Source organism: Pygocentrus nattereri, chromosome 1 (assembly GCF_015220715.1).
Source record: "Pygocentrus nattereri isolate fPygNat1 chromosome 1, fPygNat1.pri, whole genome shotgun sequence".
NCBI lineage: Eukaryota > Metazoa > Chordata > Actinopteri > Characiformes > Serrasalmidae > Pygocentrus > Pygocentrus nattereri.
The window spans coordinates 42571090-42593125 of record NC_051211.1 but is presented as its reverse complement, the minus strand read 5'-3'; the positions used below and the strand labels follow the sequence as shown (position 1 = coordinate 42593125).

General features: G+C 40.2%; 2 protein-coding genes across 2 annotated transcripts in view; one reads left to right on the top strand and one right to left on the bottom strand.

Annotated features, from left to right (window-relative positions):
* The window catches only part of cfap54 (cilia and flagella associated protein 54), a 38485-nt gene extending 29024 nt beyond the window's left edge, over positions 1 to 9461 (top strand). Inside the window, exons 56-69 of the mRNA XM_017716855.2 lie at positions 1242 to 1388; positions 1773 to 1899; positions 2117 to 2281; positions 2382 to 2490; positions 3705 to 3819; positions 3904 to 4005; positions 4098 to 4224; positions 5180 to 5326; positions 6394 to 6563; positions 6712 to 6855; positions 6996 to 7102; positions 7901 to 8072; positions 8441 to 8524; positions 9114 to 9461. Of these exons, the coding sequence (XP_017572344.1) occupies positions 1242 to 1388; positions 1773 to 1899; positions 2117 to 2281; positions 2382 to 2490; positions 3705 to 3819; positions 3904 to 4005; positions 4098 to 4224; positions 5180 to 5326; positions 6394 to 6563; positions 6712 to 6855; positions 6996 to 7102; positions 7901 to 8072; positions 8441 to 8524; positions 9114 to 9233 (1836 nt within the window). The 3' untranslated portion in view covers positions 9234 to 9461. The remainder of the gene's footprint in view (positions 1 to 1241; positions 1389 to 1772; positions 1900 to 2116; positions 2282 to 2381; positions 2491 to 3704; positions 3820 to 3903; positions 4006 to 4097; positions 4225 to 5179; positions 5327 to 6393; positions 6564 to 6711; positions 6856 to 6995; positions 7103 to 7900; positions 8073 to 8440; positions 8525 to 9113) is intronic.
* rint1 (RAD50 interactor 1) lies at positions 9460 to 19701 on the bottom strand. Its single transcript, XM_017716854.2, has 13 exons — positions 19434 to 19701; positions 18570 to 18811; positions 18170 to 18343; positions 17021 to 17161; positions 16194 to 16350; positions 15739 to 15849; positions 15431 to 15656; positions 14627 to 14764; positions 14250 to 14449; positions 12947 to 13164; positions 11500 to 11680; positions 11160 to 11278; positions 9460 to 10007 (listed from the first exon to the last, which is right to left on the bottom strand). Exons 1-13 carry the CDS (start codon positions 19656 to 19658, stop codon positions 9788 to 9790), a joined length of 2352 nt encoding a protein of 783 aa, XP_017572343.1. The 5' UTR covers positions 19659 to 19701; the 3' UTR covers positions 9460 to 9787.
* Positions 19702 to 22036: the final 2335 nt, after the last annotated feature.

Here is a 22036-nt window from a genome sequence, read left to right as displayed (position 1 = left end):
AAGTGGATGGAAAACTAGATAAATTTACTTTGTTTACTTTAATTCAGAGACATTTCTGAAGCTGAAATGGTTTTAGGATTAAACTAAGTGAAAAACCCCTATCGCAGCTCAGTGTCAAAACTTTGAATGAGCAGCTCCAAATGAACTAAACTTTATCTGTTACTGTATTTGCTACCATCCATTTTAATATGATGTCTAATGATAAATACCCTTGCAGAACAATGTTAAGATCAGATAGCTAGCAAAGTTAGCTTTTCTTAGCTTAACTGTTGACAGTTTAATAATTCAGACAGTTGAACAGGACTGTACAGTTCTCATGTCAGCAATTAAAACATTTTGTTTGGGGATGAATATTAATGTACTTGTATGTATGCAATCTTTGCATTATTTAAGGTTTGCTAAAAGACCTTGCGTACTTATGTAAGCAGTTTGTTCATTGAGAATGTGCCTTTCAGATAAAAGAAACACATAAACCGACTTCTTTGGTCTGACCCACTTGACATTGGACTGAGTATATTGTGGCTTATTACCTAAAATGAGTTTGCCACCCTTGGTTTCGATTCTTAAAATTCTAGGCTTATTACATCCTGAAGCTTATTATTCAGTAATTATGTGGACTACAATGCAAACTATTTTTATAAGTGTGCAGTGCAGGTTTGAATCCATTAGCAGATCTTGGCCATTTAAGGACGAAGACTGCATAAATGTTAATGCTATTAATATAAAAATGCATTTTATTAATTATTACTAATTTTATTATTTATAAATTTATTTGGGTAATGACCGAAAGAACGAGATCGCGAATACAAGCGGCTGAAATGAGTTTCCTCCGCAGGGTGGCTGGACTCTCCCTTAGAGATAGGGTGAGAAGTTCGGTCATCCGAGAGGGACTCGGAGTAGAGCCGCTGCTTCTTCACGTCGAGAGGAGCCAGTTGAGGTGGTTCGGGCATCTTGTTAGGATGCCTCCTGGACGCCTCCCTTGGGAGGTGTCACAGGCAAGTCCACCGGGGAGGAGACCCCGGGGAAGACCCAGGACACGCTGGCGTGACTATATCGCCCAGCTGGCCTGGGAGCGCCTCGGAATCCCTCCCAGGGAGCTAGTGGAAGTGGCTGGGGAAAGGGAGGTCTGGGCTTCATTGCTCAGGATGCTGCCCCCGCGACCCGACCCCCGGAGAAGCGGAAGATGATGGATGGATGGATGGATGGACTAATTTTATTTGTGTGTTTATGTCTGTGTTTAGGAGGCAGTAAGTCTTCTCTCTGGCCGCAGTGCTCTGTCTCTGCGGTCTGGTCTGGCCCTTGCTAAGGCCACATTGCTTTTGAGTGACCTCAGAGGCTCAGGCAGCCAGCCACTCTGCTTGCTCACTCAGAAACTACTACAGCAGCAGGTCAGCACTCACTCACTGATCCATCACATAATAGTTAATAGTTTGGCACTAAACTAGTCACCACCCCTGGTCCTGAAGATCTACCTCCCTGCAAAGTCTGGAACACCTACACAGTTAAATAACTTCTTCTCTGATTGGCTAAATCACATTTATTAGGGATAGGAAGGGCTAATAATGGGGGCATCCTGTTGGATGCAAGTGGGACCTAAACTCTACAGAAAATTAGATCTCCAGCTGGATGGTTGGTGACCACAGCCCTGAACTGTTGCTTAGAATTGTGCTCACACATCAGCTATTAAAGCAGTTGGCCTGCCATTTCTGTCACATAATAATAGAGAAATTTGTCACTTCCATGTCACTGCACGTACCTCTCTTTCCTCACAGCTGTGTACTCTGGGGGAGCATGTAGTGCTGAAAGCAGGAGGAGGGCTAGAACTCTGTTCTACTAAAGGTTTGAAGAATATCTACCACCCACAGCTCCCTCTGCTGGCCAGAACAACCATGCACTTGGGTAAGATATTACAATACAAATACTGTAATTGCAGTTAAGAAGCTTGGAAACGATTATAATACAAATACAAGCACTAGTGGAAATAAATAATTCAAATGTCAGTGATGAATAAAGAGGAAATTGTATTAAAGTGTATTTATCAACAATATATAAACTAGTCATTTTTGGTTATGTCTGAAATACATTATGATGCATTTGAATTGCACTTTTACCCCAGGTCACTATTTGGCAGCGCAGGCTATGATGAGGTCTTCCGAGGAGGATGAAGACCCCTCAAAGCCCTGGCTCGCAGCTCAGGAAGTGCTGCAGTCTGCACTCATCATTTCCCAGGCCTCTGCCTGCAGGGACCACCAGCTGGAGGCTGATATCCTATGTTGCAAAGGTGAGCAGTGTTGGAACAGAGCGAATGAGGTGAGGAGTAGGCCTTCTCTTTGCATTGTAGCTGGTGAAAGTTTATGCTTGTTTTACCTGTATTCCTGCAGGAATGGTGGAAAGAAACCTGATGTCACTGAGTGCATTCCAGCACCAGGCAGTGGTAGAGACCTTCCTGGAGAGCATCACTATCACCCTTTCTCACAACCACAATCTGCAGTGAGTAATGAGAGTCTACATAGTTGGAACTAAGAGAGAGCTGTTGCACTTCACCCCCTACTTGCTAGAGCTTAAGTTGCTTTATCATGGTAATTTTAAAATTTTCATACTCAATTTTAAAAAAGCTGAGACACTAGGACAATGCAAATAGAAACAGACAGGAATGATTTGCAAATACTTTTTGACATGTATTTATGTACCAACAGTACAAAGGAAAGATATTTAATGTTTCAACCAGTTAACTTTATTGTTTTTTGTATACATATGCTTAATCTAAATTTGATGCCTGTAACATGTGCCAAAAATGTTTACTACTGTGTTACATCACTTTTTTCTTTTAACAGCATTCTGTAATCACTTGGAAAAAGTGGAGACTAATTGTTGTAATTGTGAAACTGGAATTTTCTGCTGTTCTTGCTTGATATAGCACTTCAGCTGCTCAACAGTCCATATGCAGTAGTGCCAAAATGGCATTGTCTTTCTCAAACAAGCAGGGACATAATATATATTATGCTCTATAATGCATATGCCCCTCAGCATTAATGGTGTTTACACAAGCTACTCACTAACCCACCTGATCCATGACAACAGTTCAGAAGGTGGTCTCGTCAGACCACAGCACGTTTCCACTTTGCTCCAGGCTGTCTCAGATGAGATGTGTCCTCCTTTCGCATAGCATTTGTAGATACAGCAATGAACTATGTTTACTGACAAGGCTTTTCTGAGGTTTTCATGAGTCCATGTGGTTATATTCATTACATACACACATCAGTTTTCAGTGCAGTGTTGTCTGAGAGTTCAAATTTCATGGGCACTGAGTATTGGTTTTTGGTCTTGCCCTTTACACACAGAGATTTATCTGGATTCTCTGAATCTTTTAAAAATAGTAAGGACAGTAGGTGGTGAAATCCTTAAATTCTTTGCAGTCATGCATCAAGAAATGTTCTTAAACTGTTGAACTACTAGCTCACACATTATTTCACAGTGTGGTGGCTGAGCTCCTTTCAAAAATCACTCCAACTCAGCTCATAGATACTGGATGTGGCTATTTCACGAAATACACTGTGGTTACTTTTGTTTACATTGTGAATTTATTGTACAACTATATGCTATAGTAAAATCGTAGTGCAACAATATTTACACCAGCTGCATTCATTTTTGGCTAATTTTATTTAGTTCTGTGTTGTGCATCTGTGTATGTATGTATTTTTCAGGTTAATTCACAGGTGTTACATGGAGATGGCTCTAATATATCTGCAACAATGGCAGAAGGATGCTGCTCTTGCCAAACCTGCTCCCCCTCCAGCACCTACTAAATCAGACAACAAGGTAATGACGGAGAAGCTCATAATGATGCAGGAGCCCAACAGTGACATGACCATTTATGTACATGTGTTTGTTTAATTTCTATAGCCCCAAGCTGGAAAACGTGCCATGTCTACCCTTAATAAAAACTTGACTGTGAGTGAGAGTCACATACTTCTCTTTTGGGTTTGTTTGAGAGCTGCCACAAAGGTGAGACACACACAAGAATAAACACACACATGATTGCAGTAATGACAGTGTGTGATGGTTAATTTGACATGATTGGTCATTGTATTTTATAGATAATGGAGGCTATTACCAGTTGTAGCCAATTGTGTGGCTTCACTGGTTCCATAGGAGACCAGCTTCCTCTTACATCACTCGAAGCTCTCCCTGAGTTTGCTGCCAATGATCTACTTCATCCTTGTGGTACAGTCAGATAATAACTTTTTTACAGCTTTATTTGTGACTATATATTACTTGTAATATATATTGGGCTCCACAATTATGAGAACACTAGTGAAAAAATGCTATTTCTTAAGTTTAAGTTTTTAATTACAAATTATATTCATTTCAGATTTTCTTAGTGTTCAGTATGTCTTTCTTTTTAATGACTGGATGCACTTGAACTGATAAGTTTACACAAGAACCTCTCATGATTATGTCAAATTCAGAGTCATCTGAACACAAACATCAGTGGAAAAGATCAAATTTCTTAAATTTCTTATACAATAATGTTGTGTCACAAATTTGTGTAAATTTGAATAGTGAAAATAGTGTAGATTCCTTCAATATTTGAATACTTCTGAATTTCTTCTTTATTATACTTGATTTAAATGAAAAAAAAATCCAGATGTGGTCTCAGGCTCTTGGACCCCACTGTAACTGTGTGGAACTATGCTAATCCGTGGTGTTTTTCGTTTAGGATCTAGAGGTTTATGTATTTTGCACTGTCCTGTTCTGGTTGCTTTCATATCATTTTCTGGAAAAAATGCTCTGATTTTGTATGAAAACCAGAGAAAAATAGACAAAACTACCCTACAGTGTCAGTACTAATGAAATACCTTTTACAAAAGCTAAAGGTTTCATTTTTAAAACTGAAAGAGCAAAATAATTTCCTTTTGTTAATCCTTATTACATAAGGAGTTACACATCATCACTGCCCAAAGAAAAACAAGTCCAAAAACATCTCCATTGTTCTTGGTCCATTTTTCATTCCATTTGTTTTTACACTGCTGTATTCAAATTATGCAGAAAACTTAAAATCACCAAAAATATGTTTTTGGACAGCAATGATATACAGAGTACATATGGTACGTTTGTATGGCCCTGTGTCTTAATATTGTACAAAATCAAACTTATGTACATGTGTTATTGATGTCAGGGGGTATGGAGGATCCCCTCCGATGTCGGCCCGATTCAGGTCCAGACATGGATAGTGAACTGAGCAGCAGAAAGGATCTCACCTGGGTGCATTTGTCACGCTACTACACACACCTGCTCAACCTGAGACACATCTCCACTCGAACAGGTACTACAAGGCAATTTCTTCACAGCATGTTTTCTGCCATGTTGCACTTGAATCATTTTGTTTCAGCCATATCTGCTTCAGAATTCAAAAGGACATAGTTACCTCAAAGCCAGAGGTGACCCTTCATTTATTTAATTTCCAGTCAAAACAGCCACAAAGTACAAGCTATTCATTTTTTAGGAGATATTTCTGAGAACAGATGTATGATAACCCACTTACTTAAGGAAAAAGAAAGTAAAAGGACAATAAGTGAAAAAAACAGGAATTTACAAAACTAGTGTTAAATACATATTAAAAGCAATAGAGGCTCCTAATAACTATGCAAAACCAGGTAGACCACCAAAACTGCTACCATCAGATAAACATAACTTGAAGCTTATCTTTGAGAGACAGAGAGAGAGAGAGAGAGAGAGAGAGAGAGAGAGAGAGAGAGAGAGAGGAGAAAATCAAGAACCATCCTTGCTTCAGATCTGAAAAAACCCACAGGTGTTTCTGTCCATCCTTCTACTGTGAGAAGACAACACTGAGTCTGAAAGGATGTGTATATGTCAAGAAGCTTTTACTGAGAAAATGAAATAGACAAAAGAGGAGAAAATTTGCAAATCAAATAAAGAAATTGCTAGTGTTTTCAGGGTAATAAACTGACCACTCGAGTCCAGGTCTCAATATCTTGGGATTACATGGATTCTAAGACTGAACTTAAAAACAGGAAAAACATCCCTGCAGATTTCTTTGAAAAAATGAAGACAAGTCAGCTGAAAAGAACAGCTGTAATAAAGCCAAAAGGTGGACACACTAAATGCTGACAGATTTAATGTATGTGTTATTAATGTTTATGTGTTAAATATTATATTTATATTTACAATATACTAAGTTAAATACATTGAATGTTTTCTGTTTTTTTTTTCCTGGTGCTGAAACACAAATAACTTATGCTTAATGATTATTTTGATTGGAAATAAATTAAATGGAGCATGTTTTTTTGACTAATGTGCAGGACTGTATAATGTAATTGTTCCCAGTGAGTATAAGCTGTTGTTTTTATATAGTATATGTGTCTTGTGCAGTGGCAGAAAAGTGTGTGGAGGGGTTGATATCTGCAGCTGGTGACCCCAGTCTATGTCTCAAACTTGCTCAGCTACACAATTTCTTCAGCTGTCACCTGGAAGCTTACAGAGAACTGTGTGTTGTAGCTGACCCTCCAGCTGCCCTCATTCTAGAGCCTCATGTTATGCAGGTAGTTACACACACCTACTGAATATTTTTTCTGTAACCAAGAAATTCAGATCGCTCTGGGTTTCATAATGAACTCTTGATTCTTCATTATGACTGAATTATGGTGAATTATGGCTAATGGTCTTTCTTTATGTGGTGTGCATGTACAGTTGCCCAACACTGTGAAGATGTCTGTTTGTCAGCCCAAGCAGCCAGTGTCAGACTTGTATCCCTGGGCTACAGTGGACTCGCAGCAGTTATGCATCCAGTGGTATCGGCCCACACTGCAACTCAGTGGACTGACACACAACACAGTAATGAAGCAAACTCAGTGTCAAATAAGTGTAGAGACAAGCTTCTGATTAATCCACATACTGTAGCTTGCAGTACCACAAACTGGTAATATGGTCTCTGTTGAGCTTTGGTGATGTGGTCTTGTTCTCCTTTTCCACAGACTGTGCTTATTTTTGCACTGAATAAAGCTCCGCTCTCTGCCATGCATCCCAACAGAGTGGCCGTCGCTGAGTTAGAGGCTGGACAGCGGCTCATCTCTACAGACAGGTTAGGATTAGCTGATGTCTCAACAGCAAGTACACATGTCCAAAAGTTTTTAGACACCTTCTCTTCAATCGATTCTTATTAATAGGGAGTTTGTCACTCCTTTGCTGCAGTAAGTCACTGTTCTTCTGGGAAGACTTTATGCTAGATGTTGGAACATTGCTGTGAGGATTTGATTGAGCATTAAGTGAGGTGAGCTACTGATGTTGGATGATTAGCTCTGAATCATATATGGCACATCAGCTCACCCCAGAGGTATTGGATGGAGCTCCATTACAGAGAACACAGTTCCAATGCCCCAAAGCCTAATAGTGGGGGGCTTCATACCTCTCGGAGACACTTGGGCCTTAGGCTGCTCCCATTCTATTGGCCATGCTTTTCTATGGAGATATTAAAACTTGAAAACACCTGTCAGCAAGGGATCCACCTTCAAGTAGCTAAATTTACAAATTAAAAAGGATGTCTACAAACATTTGGACATATAGTTTATAGTGTACAAACTGCAACATTAATTTGAAATACAAGCAGGCTTGTGTGTAGCTTTTAGATGACCGCTAAGCTAAACAACAGTACCTTCAGCACATCAGTAGAACTTTCACTCAGTTCTGTGTGCAGTTCAAAGTGACACTGTTTCAACCCATATAATCCACTGCAAACTGTGTTCATGCCTTTGAATTTTTATTGAGACTTGCAAGTAAAATAATTGAACACCAAGCTTTAACTTTAAATCTATCCATTCCATTCCACTCTGCCAGTCTTTAATGTTGCCTGAGTTTCTGCCCACTCTCTCTCTGCTGGCAGGCTGAAAGCTCTTCATGAACAGCTGATCTCAGTGTGTGTGGATGCCAAATTCGATTCGACTCCATCCGCTTCACCTGCTCCCAGCTCGACTCCCTCCATCAGCTCCAAGCAAGAGAGTCAGCGCAGCAGCAAAAGCTCTAATAAACTTGACACATCCAGCTATCAGCAACAGGTTTGTTACTGAGAACTATACCTCATGTAAACCAGACCTAGGGTTGTTTACGAGCACATTCATTTACTAAACCATTCTACCCATTCAATCAGTTTAAACTTGTTTAGCCAGTGTTTTCTTCTGTCTGTGCTTTACATAACATTTCAATGTATTGCATTTCTCTATTTTGATCCAGCTAAGTCAAGTCATCAGACTATTGCTAAACCCTTCCTGAGCCTAATCAGGCATTAGGAAAGGGTAAATGAGGCAGAGATATTCAATGACTGAGAATAAGAAAAAGGCTCACATGGTATTGTGCTGGCAGAGGGAAAGAGCGAAAGGGCACACAGGTCACTTGTTTGTTTGTTTGTTTCCCTGGTTGGTATTAGATGCTGCTGGAGAAGACCAAGCTTATTTGTACGGAGATAAGAAATCTGCTGAGGCCGGATTTAAAATCAGATTCTGTCACAGAGGTAGGCAACATCAGCACATTTCACATACCATCACTATTCACTTGCATCTCCGGCTTCATCCCAGTGTCTAGGCAGCTCTACTAGACCTGCACAATATATAATTTGCTAATCATCAACCATATTGACCAGTACTGGTATAATGGAAGGCTACAATAAGCAAATTAAATATATAAAATATATTGTATAAATATATAAAAATTTAAAATATAAAAATTATTTATTTTTAGATGCATTGCAGTTCTCTTTTGAAAGATTCTGAATTGATTCACAAAAAACATAATTGGATTTTTACAAGGTCTTTTTTTCTATGCTGGTGATAGAAAACAAAAAATGCTCTATCAATTGAAATCAAATGAATTTGTGATTTACTGAATGCAAAAAGAACTCAATCCAATTACAGTGCTTTTTTTTTACTCTGTGCTGTGAGCATCTTGCCCAATCATTTTATATTATTATAACACATTATTGACAACTGACTCACCTGTGTTTTAATCTATTGAAAGGTATATTTTGGTCGCAATATGTAGCAATATAAGTCACATACTAGCACTTTGTCTGTTGTCTAATGAGTGTCTATATCCATATGCAGGTACCCTTTGTGCCCAGTGTAAAGACAGTGTGTGACTTGGAGCGATGCTTTAACCCTGCAACAGGAGCCACTCTGGTGGACAAAGCTCTGAGTGACTGGCTCTTCTCCCTTCTCACATAACACAACAGCCAAAACACACCAAATAGCCAGCACAGTTTGGTAATTTAACAGTTCAATCACACCTCATTCAAGTCATTTGTTAATTGCCAGGTTTAGTATGCATTTAGGATGTGTTTAAGCACCAAATTATGCTGGACACAGACCCTTCAGGACTGGAATTGGCTACCCCTGCTACAAGCCATAAAAAATAAAATCCTGCTTCTAGTTCCAAATAAAGAGAAAAACATTCACGCTTCTTGTGAATTTATTTCAGTCCTCTCCAAAGACAAAGACTCATTACATAATTATATAGATGGCTAATTTGGACCGCTTAAAACAGCAATCTCAATACAAAACAGTAATTTCACTATTTGATGATTAAACTTGGTGGAGAATTTGGTCGACACCTGGCCACTCCATCTATACCAAAACAAACACAGTACTCAGAACGTCTAGCCATCTTTAATGCCTCCTAAACAGGTGCGGCCTGTGCAGAAGTGTTGTTTGTCACGTCTAGCTGGATGTTTCAGTGTGTGGTGTCAGCGGTAGTGCTTTGGTCAGGAAGGGTTCTTCCCTCAGTGGTTGAGCCAGGCAGAGCGGAGGTTTAGAAGGATCTGCACGTCACTGGGAGCCAGCTTGTACACACCCAGCTCATTTAATGCTGATTCTGGAGTGGGCTGCTGTGGCCTGAGAGATGCCTCATCCTCCAGTCCCTCCTCTGCCAGTTTCAGCACATCACACAGCAGAAGAGCTGGCCCAACCTTCAGATTCAGGATGATGCAGGCTTCCTTCACACTGCCATACATAAAGAGGAAGCATAAGATTGGGTTAGTTAGCAGCCTTTAAGATCAATCACTGATCATACTGACTGTTATACACAGTCATAAATAAACTTCTGTGGCCTGATTCATACAGATAATTTACAAATGCTGGGCCTGTCCACTCTCATACTGCTTTCTGATGATCATGTTAACTAAATACACTATATGGCCAAAAGCATGTGAACACCTGACAATCACACCTATATGAGCTTGTTGGAGATTTCATTCCAAACCCATGGGCATTAATATGGATTTGCCCTGCCCTTTTGTGGTTATAACAACCTCCACTCTTCTGGAAAAAAAAATCCTCAAGATTGTGTGATCAAGAGTGTGTCTGCTCAATTCCATTTTGCTCCTTGTATGCGGTGTATAAAATAATGTTTCCCTGTTTGCTATATCTAGCAAAGATAGCTCACCAATTCAGGCTTGTTATGTTTATGACATTAAGTTTACTCAGGGCCCAATGGATGGACTTCACCAGTTGATTCATTCTTCTTCGTCATGCTTAACAGTTTAATCGTCAACCATGTCTGAAAAACGGCTGCCCAATCCCAAATCTGAATGCTGTCCAACAGTAAACAATTGTACAGTGCTATTTTAAGAATTATATTTTTATTATGCAAAATGATAGATTTGACTCATTATTCCTTTGGTAAAAGTATATCTGTAGAATGTTCTTGACCAGCACATGTGAGTTCTAGCTCTGAAACTGACCCAAATGTGTCCAAACGTAAACATCTGAAACAGTGTGTAAAAACATGACATATCTGAAGTTGGAGTATATTTAGAAAGTAGTCCAAAGAAAAAGGACTTGTCAGGGATCTTGCTTCCAAAGGCAATTTGGACCTCTGTAGTGAGTGATGCAACAGAGGATAGGTGATTTTTACGTGGCATTTTATGACACTGCCATGTTTAAATTTGGTGATCTGTTCAGTACGACCCATTCTACTGCCAGTGTTTGACTATGGAGATTGGATGGCTGTGTGTTCCTGGTTTTATACACCTGCTAGAAAGAGCATGGAATAATAAAAGAGCAATAAAAAGTATCCACATACTTTTGGTCATGTGTAATTAAAAACAGAGCGAATCTGGCTGCAATTCTCCCTGCACATCATGCCACACTCACTGTTTAAAGAAGTTCTCTGGTCTCTTGCAGTAGTGTCCAAACAAGGGGAAGAGGTTTCTGGTCATGTCAAACTGGAGCTGTGCAGCACCACCTTCATTGAAATGGTTGTACAAGATCACCTGCAGTTAGAGGAAAGTCAAGATTCAACAGTAAATCACAAGTCTCAGAACTGCTATACACCAATATGTGTCTAGGGTAACAACCATGCAGTGAAGCGCTGTTTAAAGAATATAAAGGATAAACTAAATAAATTAAGTTAGAAGGATAAACATGACTGCTGTTAGTTTGTTTTTGATACATAAAAACTGAAGCCATGCTGGGATGTTACAATGACACTTACATCCTGATAGAGAAAGAGGTCAAGCCTCTCAGCCAGACCCTGCCAGAACATCTGGAATAGAGGCAGGCAGAGCAGCTGCTGCAGCTGGAGCAGGTGATCCCTCAAGCACAGGAGCATGGGACACGCTGAGCTGGACAGTGACATAGTGGCCTGGTCACACTGTGACGGCAAGGAGATCCACCTGCAACACAGACCTTACTCATCTGCTATTGCTTTTATATTTAGGGAATGATGTTGTACGGCTGTTCTAATGTGTCATACGCAGTAAATAACTACTTAGAAGTCTACACCTTCTGTCATTTTGTAGTAGTTTTAAGATGTAATTATATCATTAATAAATTGTTAGTTACATAGGAAACTAACCTATATTTAGACTAAATGTACAATCACAAAATCACAGTTAAATCTCCACTTCTCCTCATGAACATAAATGAGGTACTTACTGAAATCTTTTAAATTTGTCAGTGAGCTGAGTGAGAAATAATCATAAAATAATGCCACATATACACTGACCAGCCACTTAATTAGGTACTTGTGCTAGTAAAATGTTGGACCCCTTTTGCCTTCAGAACTGCCTTAATTCTTCATGGCATACTTTCAACAAGGTGTTGGAAACATTCCTCAGAGATTTTAGTTGGTTATTGGAGTTACTGTTGCCTTTCTATAATCTTGAATCAGTCTGCCCACTTCGTCCACACAACTGCCGCTCACTGGATATTTTCTCTTTTTCAGGCCATGATCTGTAAACTCTAGAGATGGTTGTGCATGAAAATCCCAGTAGATCAGCAGTTTCTGAAATACTCAGACCAGCCTGTCTGGCACCAACAACCATGCCACGTTCAAAGGCACTTAAAATCACCCTTCTTCCCCATTTTGATGCTCGGGCAGTCGTGGGCTGGAGGGAACCAGCCCTGTGACCAGAAGGTTGCCGGTTTGATCCCCTTGGCTGACAGTCCATGACTGAAGTGCCATTGAGCAAGGCACTCAACCCCCAGTTGCTCCCCGGGTGCCATGGATAGGGCTGCCCACTGCTCCGGGCAAGTGTGCTCACTGTCCCCTAGTGTAGGTGTTCTCTAGCGTGCATGTATGTGGGTGTTTCACTGCATGGATGGGTTAAATGCAGAGGTCTAATTTCACAGTGTGCAAACACAGTGACAAATGGTTCTAAATTCTGTTCTATTCTTCTAATCTAATTTGGTTTGCACTTCAGCAAGTTGTCTTGACCACCTCTACATCCCTAAATGCATTGAGTTGTGGCCATGTGATTGGCTGATTAGATATTTGTGTTAATAAGCAATTGAACAGGTTTACCTAATAAAGTGGCCGGTGAGTGTATTTATATGGCTTAACTGTTACCACTAAGAACTAAGAGCTGACAATAAAAAAAATTTGTATGACTCACTATATGAAAGATTGTGAGGATTATTCATAGACTGTGGTACAGTACCTGTCCCTGCAATAAGGCTGGGCCTTTTCCTTCACGTCTCTCATTACTGCATCCAGCAGCCGACCCAGCATGTCACCTCTCAGTCTCTCTAGAAGAGCCAGCAGCCCTTCAAACAGAGATCCCTCCAGAGATGCCAGCCGTCCACTCTCTGTGGCCCCCAGAGGCCCTAGCACTTCTTCTCCCTCCGACACGGCCGCCTGCTGAAGCTGCAGGAAGAACTGAAGAACAGAGAGAAATGAATAATGGAGAGATGACAGGTTTACTAAGAAGAATATGCATTTTGGAAAATGACTCTGAAGGATTTTTTTTTGTGATTTTTGCCAAGATTTAGACAGACAGACACAGACAGACAGACAGATCATTTGCCAAAGAAATGAATTTTCTACAATGCGTGATGATATTGCAAAATACGAGCAGATCCTCTGGGGTCCCAGTTCTCACTTTTGGATTCTATTTCAGCTCACTCCACAGGTTTTCGGTGGAGTTCAGGTCAGGGAACAGGGATGGCCATTTCAAAAGCTTGTTATAAGTCATTAAACCTTTTTGTGTGGATATGGACAGATGTTTTGGATCCCTGTGCTGATGAAAGAACCAACCTTGACCTAGTTTTAGCTTTTTGGCAGAATCAGGCAGATTTTAATTTAAAATCTCTTGGTACTTCATGTCCATAATGTCAGTATCTTAACAAGGTCCCCAGAGCTTTACAAGAAAAAATATGACAGATACTTAAACCATCATTCTTTTTATACCTAAACCACCTTCAGTGTTTCTTGCCAAAATTCTGTTTTTTGTTTCATTTTATCATGAAATCTGGTTCAAGTCAAAGTTCCAATAGTGTCTAGAAAACTCCTGGCACTTATATTTGTAGTTACGAGAAAGAAAAGGCTTGTTCTTGAATGCTTCCCAGATAGTTGCTGGCATGGATGTTGGAAATTGGCTGGAAATTCACACTCAGCGACCCCATCTTCTACAAAATTACGACCTTTATTCTTTTGGCCTCTTTATCCATGCTCTTTTGATCTCATGTCATATTTACCTCATATTCAAGCAATTGCAGATGACTGCTAACAAGTTCCTGAACACTCAGATCAGCTTGACAAAATAGTTTAAATAAACAAATAGGAACATGGTTCAGTCACATTCTGTATTTCGGTAAGTTTTTTGTTTTCTTAGATTAAACATATTTCAACCATCTTTACTAAGGGTGCCAATCATTTAGTAGCTTAATGTATTTATGCATTTCCAAAATTACACGATGAATTAGATGCGTTTCAGTATCATATCATCACTTAAATACACTAACCACGTTGTCGCCCCAGTCACTGAGAACTGTGGATATGTAGTTGGCAGCATTCAGGATGGCGCAGTAGCGGGCACCCAGCGGCTGGCGGGATTCCTCCTTCATCACCTGAGTGAGGCGGATGCGGAAGTCATCTACCAGCTCTCTCTGTAGAGCCAGGAAGCTGAGTTGAGCTCGAGGACAGGGTAGGGAACGGTAACGATCTGAGAGAATGAATAACAGAGATGCACAGGAGGTCATCTTTGTAAGAAACAGTTGATAATAAATGCATATAAAAGGTACAATAAGCTTCAGTGTTTTAGAATCAGGCAGGTTTTCAAGAAACAGTATCAGTTGATCACTGATTTATTATTGAGGACAAACAAAGAAAAGGCCCATACCTGTGATGACTAGCAACAGAGTCATAAATGTCTCTGCGCAGTCCGGTGCTTTCAGCTCATCCACATCAGTGATGTCTTTGTACTGAGAGCTCCAGGCCCCTTCTGTGGACAGCATGGCGTCCACCTTCTCCACCGCCACTGAAGACCAAAACACATATATTTACACATACATAAAGACTCGGTCCTCAGCAGTTTAGGCACCCATACATTTTATATTTTAGGTTTTTTTTTTTTCCCCAATATGTTAAACTAAAATTTGCAGGAAAAATGCCATATTTAAGTTTCTATCCTATAGAGGATTAGTCAAGTCATTTTTGACTTAGAGAACATAATATGTAATCATACCAGAATCCATTTTTAGTTATATCATTCAATATTTCAATTATTTTGGCAAACAAATTACAACTTAATAAAAAATAATCTATAATAATCTATTTACAATATTTTTGGGGCAAGTTATCTGCCTTGAAAATAAATCTCCATATGTTATTGTGAGGCATTCTGGATATTAATCTTAATACATCTTTATTAATGCTATTCAGTTTTCTCACATTAGAACGTCCAGCGACTGTATTCATCATGCTGGACACATTAATATTTCTTTTTTTCTCATCTCTGTATTCATTGTTTGAAACCTATGACACTGCACAAGATTGGCATATTATATTATATAGAATATTTATATTTCTAACTATGTCAATTTGAAACTTTTAAGCAGTGATACTGTACATTTGAACAGTAATGCAGCTTCCAGACAGAACTGACTAGTACACTCCTTCAAAATGCATGGCTTTCGGCACTCACTCTTTCTCTCCACACTGAGCCACTTCTGGAAGACAGCCTCCTCCAGCAGGATGTGCAGGGCACCAGGGTAAGTACTGGGGTAGGCATGTGTGGAGCGCAATTCCTTCTCAAACTGCAGCACCTCATCCACCAGGTGGCAGAAGAGAGTGTCGTCGTAGAGCAGCCGAGGGGCATCATGAGTGAGCTTCTCCTGGGCCAGGGCGAGGAGGCCTCTGCACAGCTCCACCTAATGGACACAAGACAGGACATCTTATAGCTCCAGCAGATATGTGAGGTAATTAAAACATACTGTATCTGACTAGTCTTACCTTTGCATTGACATTGGCCCCAGCACGATCCAGAATAGGCTGAATCTTCTCCTCCATAAAGTTGGAATTGTGCCCCATCCACACAAGGATTTGGGTCAGATACCACTCTGGCTATAAAGAAACAAATGAATGCAATATTTATTATGTATTTTCCCTTTTTTATTATCTTCCTTTATGATGAGCTGCCCTTAACAGCCGACTATTTGCTTGGCAAATGATAATTCAGAGCATTAATATAGAAATTAGTTTTAGTGTGTGGTCATATGGGTGTAACTGAATGCCTCCAAACATGGATCAGATTCTAGAATCTGCACAATCCCTTTTATAACTCGTGAACTTTTTCCTGTTGAGAAGATTAAATAATGAGCCTCTAAACAGGAAAGGCATTGCTGCAGGCCAAAACAGACCGGCTGTTATGTCACATTTATGAAAGCAGCTGGCAAAAGCGTTCTGACCTTGCTTAGCGAGTTGGTCTGTCGGTTCCCAGTAAAATGGTACCTGAACCTTTTACTGAGGGGCAGCAGCATGATCTGAATGGGCAGTGAGAGTGGAGGGGTCTGTGGCAGGCCAGGACGAGTGGGCGTTTCATTCTTCTCTGATATAAGGTCATCACTGAGACAGGAGTCAAGTGCTATAAGGTCAGGGTCCTATATAACTATGTGGCAGAGACTTTTCTATTCAGTTTAAGGCCCATTTGTGGCACAATTAACTGTGTTTCGTGAACTTTCTTTAATGCATTTCTTGCTTCCTTGATATACCCCAGCATTACAGTTATCACATAATACATGAATAAGTGTCTCCAATTCTCTGGCTAAAACAAAGGATCACATGAAGAAAACAAAAGTAAACAGCTGACTGTGGCACAATGGTGGGTGTACTGTACTGCACAAATGTCAGACTACTAATAATTTCAAGGCAAAAGGGACATTAAGTTATTAACCATAATAATTATTCATTTTTAAGCATCAGAAAAAAAACAGAAAACATATTTTTCAGTATTTTGTGTTTCAATTATTTGCCTTCATTATAGCTTCTACCTGCAAAAGATCAGTCTTAGAAATTGGTGGCATTTTTTGCTTCTCATGATCCAAGTAACCCCAATTACATTTTTTTCTCAGTAAGGGCTTTTCACTTATTTTCACTCCTCAGAAAAGTCTCCTGAAACATGAATAACATGTGCTTAATATTTTCAATGGAAAGTGAATGAATGAAGAGTGCTCTCTGAATTTGTCACAGTCCCGTTGGTCTGTGTGTGAGTGTGTGCATGTAACAGAGAGGATACGATGTCTGCAGGGACAGGAGCTGGGAGACCAGAAGCTCCAGCTGGCTGCTGAGCTCCTGAGCATTGGCTGGAGGAGAAAGAGTCTGCGTTGGGGGAGAGACTATTGGCCAGTGCAGCTGTGTCAGCACCTCTTCAAAATCACTGGGATTGAAAGCAACAAAGGGTTAAAAAAGTAAATTCTACAATACCAGTGCTTCCCAATCCTGGTCCTGGAGAACTACCACCCTGTATAGTTTACTGTTTCCCCTGCTCTAACCAGGGTAGGATATAATCTTTTTAGTTAAACTGAGGAGCATTTTATACACAAATGATGGTGCATTCATTTATAATTATCTAATAAAAACAAAAAGTTTCACCCAACATAGCCAGCCTGTTGTTGTCTCATCTAAATGAACTCATTCATAAATAAAAAGCAGAAAGCAGCTGAATCTAAATGGTCCAACTGACCCCATTAGCAAGGCTTGTAACTAACAGACCCAGGGGTTATTACACGTACAGTTAATTCTATGTTGCTTGAACCAGAAAAACTTTCCAATGCAAGTACATGAAAATATGTGTATCAAACTAAATCTGAATTTACACAATGTTTTAGTGTGTTCTTGATGAATCTGTGCATAAATTGTTTTAAATATGAACCGCTATGAATTTATGTGGAGCGGTATGGACTTCTTTAGCTTGGCTACCTCTCAATAGTTAGTTGCTTACAAGCTTCAAAGCTTCACCATGCTATATTTCAGCCAATGTAATTCAGTGTAATAATATCATTCCTAAGTGATTAAAATCACATTGTACTTGAACCTGTTTAACTACATAGAACATACAGATTTTACACCATATCTACATTTAGTTTTTGCCTCCTACTGCTGTCAATGTATGAAAGGTATTTTGTTAACAACTGTTTTAGTATCAAGCTGATCTATTTCCATTTTTTATTGGTGGGTAGACTGACTCATTTAAAATGAATTTAACATTCATTTCTACTGATTTGCTGTATTTCAATCATGTCATTTAGTGCCCTTTAACCCTGTGGTGAGTGTGTGAGTCAGATCAGGGAAATCTAAAACATGCAGGACAGTGTAATCCAGAACCACGACTGTAAACACAGACTAGACATTCATGAATGTGATATTTATGGAATATGGCCAATACCTTGCAAGCTTGTCTTTCAGTATCTTGTGCCAGAAGTGCAATGTTTCTCTAAGGAATGCTTGTAGATGTGTGCAGCCTGACTCTTTAAGGCCCATGTCCAGAGTGGCCATACTGCCCACTGCCTCGATTGCCTCCCATACACTGTTAGTCATCAGGAACTGCTGAATACTGTCACTGTTTTTGACAAAGGGGAACATCACAAAAGATCACTTGTCTTTTATTTCATAATACAAGGTCTATCGTTCCACATCTGTTATTTGCTGCGCAGCATAAAAGTTGTTGAAAGTACAGGCGGACACTTCACACGATGTTGTATATCTAAAACTGTTTTGAGTATATGAAAACATATTCATATCATAATCTTGTGCTTTCTTGTATCAGTTCCTGCTGGATTGCTCACCTAAGCTCTTCGATGCGAGCCAAGCACTGGAGGTACTTCATGTGCCGTTCCAGCATGTCCAGTTGTCCCAGGGTTTGTCCCAGGCTGTCGGCCCAGCTTTGAGCTCCCTGCAGATGCTGCTGCAGCGTGTTGGACAGAAGCCTCTCCTTCTGAAACAGGGCCTCCAGTTTGGTCCGAGAGTCCTCCGCGGCGGAGAGCGCAGCGGATACACGCAAAGGCACAGAACTGGATACAGTCAACACCTGGACAGACAGAGAAGTGCGGTCAGGATCAGCTCATTTCATCTGAGAACTAGGCATGTCGACTCAAACTAAAGCGATTTAAATTCCGTCCATATCCGAGATCTACAAAAAGGTTGTATTTGATGCATAAAATGTAGAAATGTCCACAATAAAATCATCATAGGATCACCAGAAGCTGTTTATATTGGTATTTGGTTGCAGATGATAACTCAAAATGGATTTTAGGGCCATGTTATTGAAAAAAAGTTACTAATGCTATCCAGACAGTCAAATCGCTGTTATAAGATGAAAGACACCAGAAAAGTCAAAGCTACCACAGCTCATCTGTCTAGACAGCCCCCCCCCCCCCCCTTCCTTTGTTAACAATTCGAAACACTGGTAGTAATGGGTCATTTCATTTACAGCATGTTTTATCCTAGAATAACACAGAACTAGATAACTAACTATATAGTTGTCAGATCAGGGTTGGAGGTGATGGAATCTTCAGGATGTGCAGGAAAGCAAGTTAGATCGCCTCTGTCTTAAAGGGTTTTACTACACAGCAGCGGCCGAAATCTACGTCCTACAGTAACCACACATCTAAAAACAGCCGGTCAGTAAGAGGCGGTGTGCTGTGCTTTACCTGCCCCTCCAGCAGTGTGTTCTCTGCTGTCAGTTTCTCAAGAAGCCCACCAACTTTCCTCAGCGACTTCAGGTCGCCACCAATCTCTCTCTCCACCAGCTCGGCTACATGGTCCATATAGCTGACGTCCACTGATGCCCTTCTGTACTTGGTGTCACTACCGTCTATCGGCTGATGATCATCGTTCATACTGTTATTATTGCGCTCTACAGCGGGCGCCGCCATGTCTTCCACTTTTCCTTGCCCACGTCATCAGCTGTGACTGTTCCCGCGTCCGCCCTCTAGTGGACACAGCGCGCTAAAACATTACAGACCCTACAGACTGTACAGCACTGCAGATTACAGGGACGGTTAATTTACCAGAGCGGAGACGCAGTTACGGGGACGGTTGGCCTCAGAGGAGCTAATACGCTAGCTAGCTAACGTTAAAACTACAGCTAAATGTAGCCACAACTCTGGATGCTGGCAGAGACCAGGCGTCTTCTACATGTTACATTATATTCGTTTTCTCAGAGAAATGTCTTTTATTACTGTTTTAGGGCATAGCTAACATCAGCCTAGCCAGTGGCGCAAAAAGGGGGTATGCAGCGTATGCGGCGCATATGGGCGCTGCACTAGAGGGGCGCCAAAACGATGCCGGAAAATTATTTCTAGTCTGCATTTTCTGTAAGAGCTGTTTGTTCAAGTATGATAATACACATCAAAAAACAGCACAGCACTAATCAGGCGCCCATCCACTCCGTCCCCTACCCTCCTGCCATTTGCTCCCAAACACAGGCGCTTGAGAACGCGCCCCATAGGGAACGGAAGAGGGAGAGAGAAAAAGATGTTGTAGGGATGAAGAAAAGCTTCTCAAAGTGGTTGAAAGACAGCCGGTTGGTCAGTTTATACGCTTTATTCACCTACGTCACCTTTGTCTACCAAAACGAGACTGTAGGGTACGAAAGTAGCGTTGGACCACTGGGTTCTAGCAAAGCTGCCTCACTGCTGCGTTCCCAAACGCACTTATTCAAAAATAAAGGAATCTAATAAGAGGTCAAACCTTCCATAGTTTCCCCAAAGATCCCGAACTTCACCGTGAATAGATTCACACAATCAGAAGAGATCGCCTGTTCAGTTTAAGATGTATGTTACTGCGCTAGCTAAGGCTAGCCATATTACCCAGCCAGCCAGATGAATGATAGCAGTGAGGCAGCAAGCTAATGTTAAAGCTGAACTTGGTTCTCCAGCTACGACCTGATTAACCCTGAACTGGTTATTTTCTCGGTTTAACTTCAAAACGAGTGACATTAGTCAAGCCATAGCTCTTTATAGTAGCCTGTTTAGCTAGCTAACCTAGCTAGTCAACATTCTAGTTAATATCCTAACCGTGGCAGCCTGGTCTAAAGCTCAGCTCGCTGGTGGCACTAAATCATCTTAAACTCTTAGTTTCTAGCCACATTCAGACACATTCAGCCTGTAACTGTTTTAGTTGAGTTTTCCTTCACATTTTTATTTATTTTGTCCTTTTATTTATTTAATTTTCTGTTTTACCTTTTTATTTATTTTATTCCATACTTTCTGCCTTTTACCTTTTTATTTCATTTATTTCTTCCTTTTATTTATTCTGTCTTCTGTTTTACTGTTTATTTTATTTCCATAATTTATTTTTTATATAAACTTGGTGTTTTAACCCTCTTTCTTTGTGCTTATATTTTATTATTCTAATTATTAATCTCTATTTTATTGCGTTACATTTTATCCTGTCCACTTATCAGTTTATTCTGAATTATTTTATTTCTTCTTAATTAAATCCTCATTGCTTTTTTTTTGCTCTTACAATTTAATTTGTATTCTGTTTATAAAGTTTCTTATTTTAGCTTGCCTTCTTAAATATTTGATTTTAATTTTAATTTTTTTCAGTCACTTTAAGTTAAGGGGTGGGGTTTTAGGGGGGGGGGGGGCGCCGATAATATGTTTGCATCCACCTCAGAAAGTATGTAGTTGCACCCCTGAGCCTAGCCTATTGAGTGATACAGGTCGCTATCTCTGCCTTCTCTGCAGTCAGTCCTCACCTTCAGAAACACGAGCCTAAGCTATCACGGTCTACAGTGCAGTTAAAACAAACCAAAAACACTGAATTGTATATTTTCTTCACGTTCCCAACAGGAACATAGGAAGCCCTGCTGGTGACATACTGTATAAATAATAATAATTATACGTGGGAACGACTTAGCATGGCAACGAGGTAATAAAGTTTTAGCCACGACTTAGTAAGGCGTGTAAATCAGATCCCAGTGCATGGCCTTGACTTAACAAGGTGTGGGAATTAAATAATTACGCCTTGGACACAGCTTAATAAAGCATGATCTCGTTCCCATGTCTTACTAAGTTGTGACCGCGACTTAATTATCTCATTCCCAAAACCTATGTCATGAGCACAGGTTAGGATATCGTTCCCTTGCGTTAATACGTCATGACCATGCATTATTTTTATTTATACAGGATGCCATCAGCAGGGCTCTGTAGGGAACGAGTGCCTGTTTAGTGATTTCAGTATTTGACTTCCACCTCAAATATTTTTTGTTTTGTTTTTTTCTTTACTTGTATACACTCACCGACCA

Bases quoted from the DNA above. Each gene is read 5' to 3' on its own strand.
- rint1 (XM_017716854.2), bottom strand. From the start codon at position 19,658: ATGGCGGCGCCCGCTGTAGAGCGCAATAATAACAGTATGAACGATGAT. The intron at 15,850-16,193 runs GTCAGAACGCTT...GTTTCTTTATAG, and splicing joins AGACCAACTCGCTAAGCAAG to CCAGAGTGGTATCTGACCCA. The intron at 11,681-12,946 runs GTACTGTACCAC...TCTGTGTTGCAG, and splicing joins CAGCCTTATTGCAGGGACAG to GTGGATCTCCTTGCCGTCAC.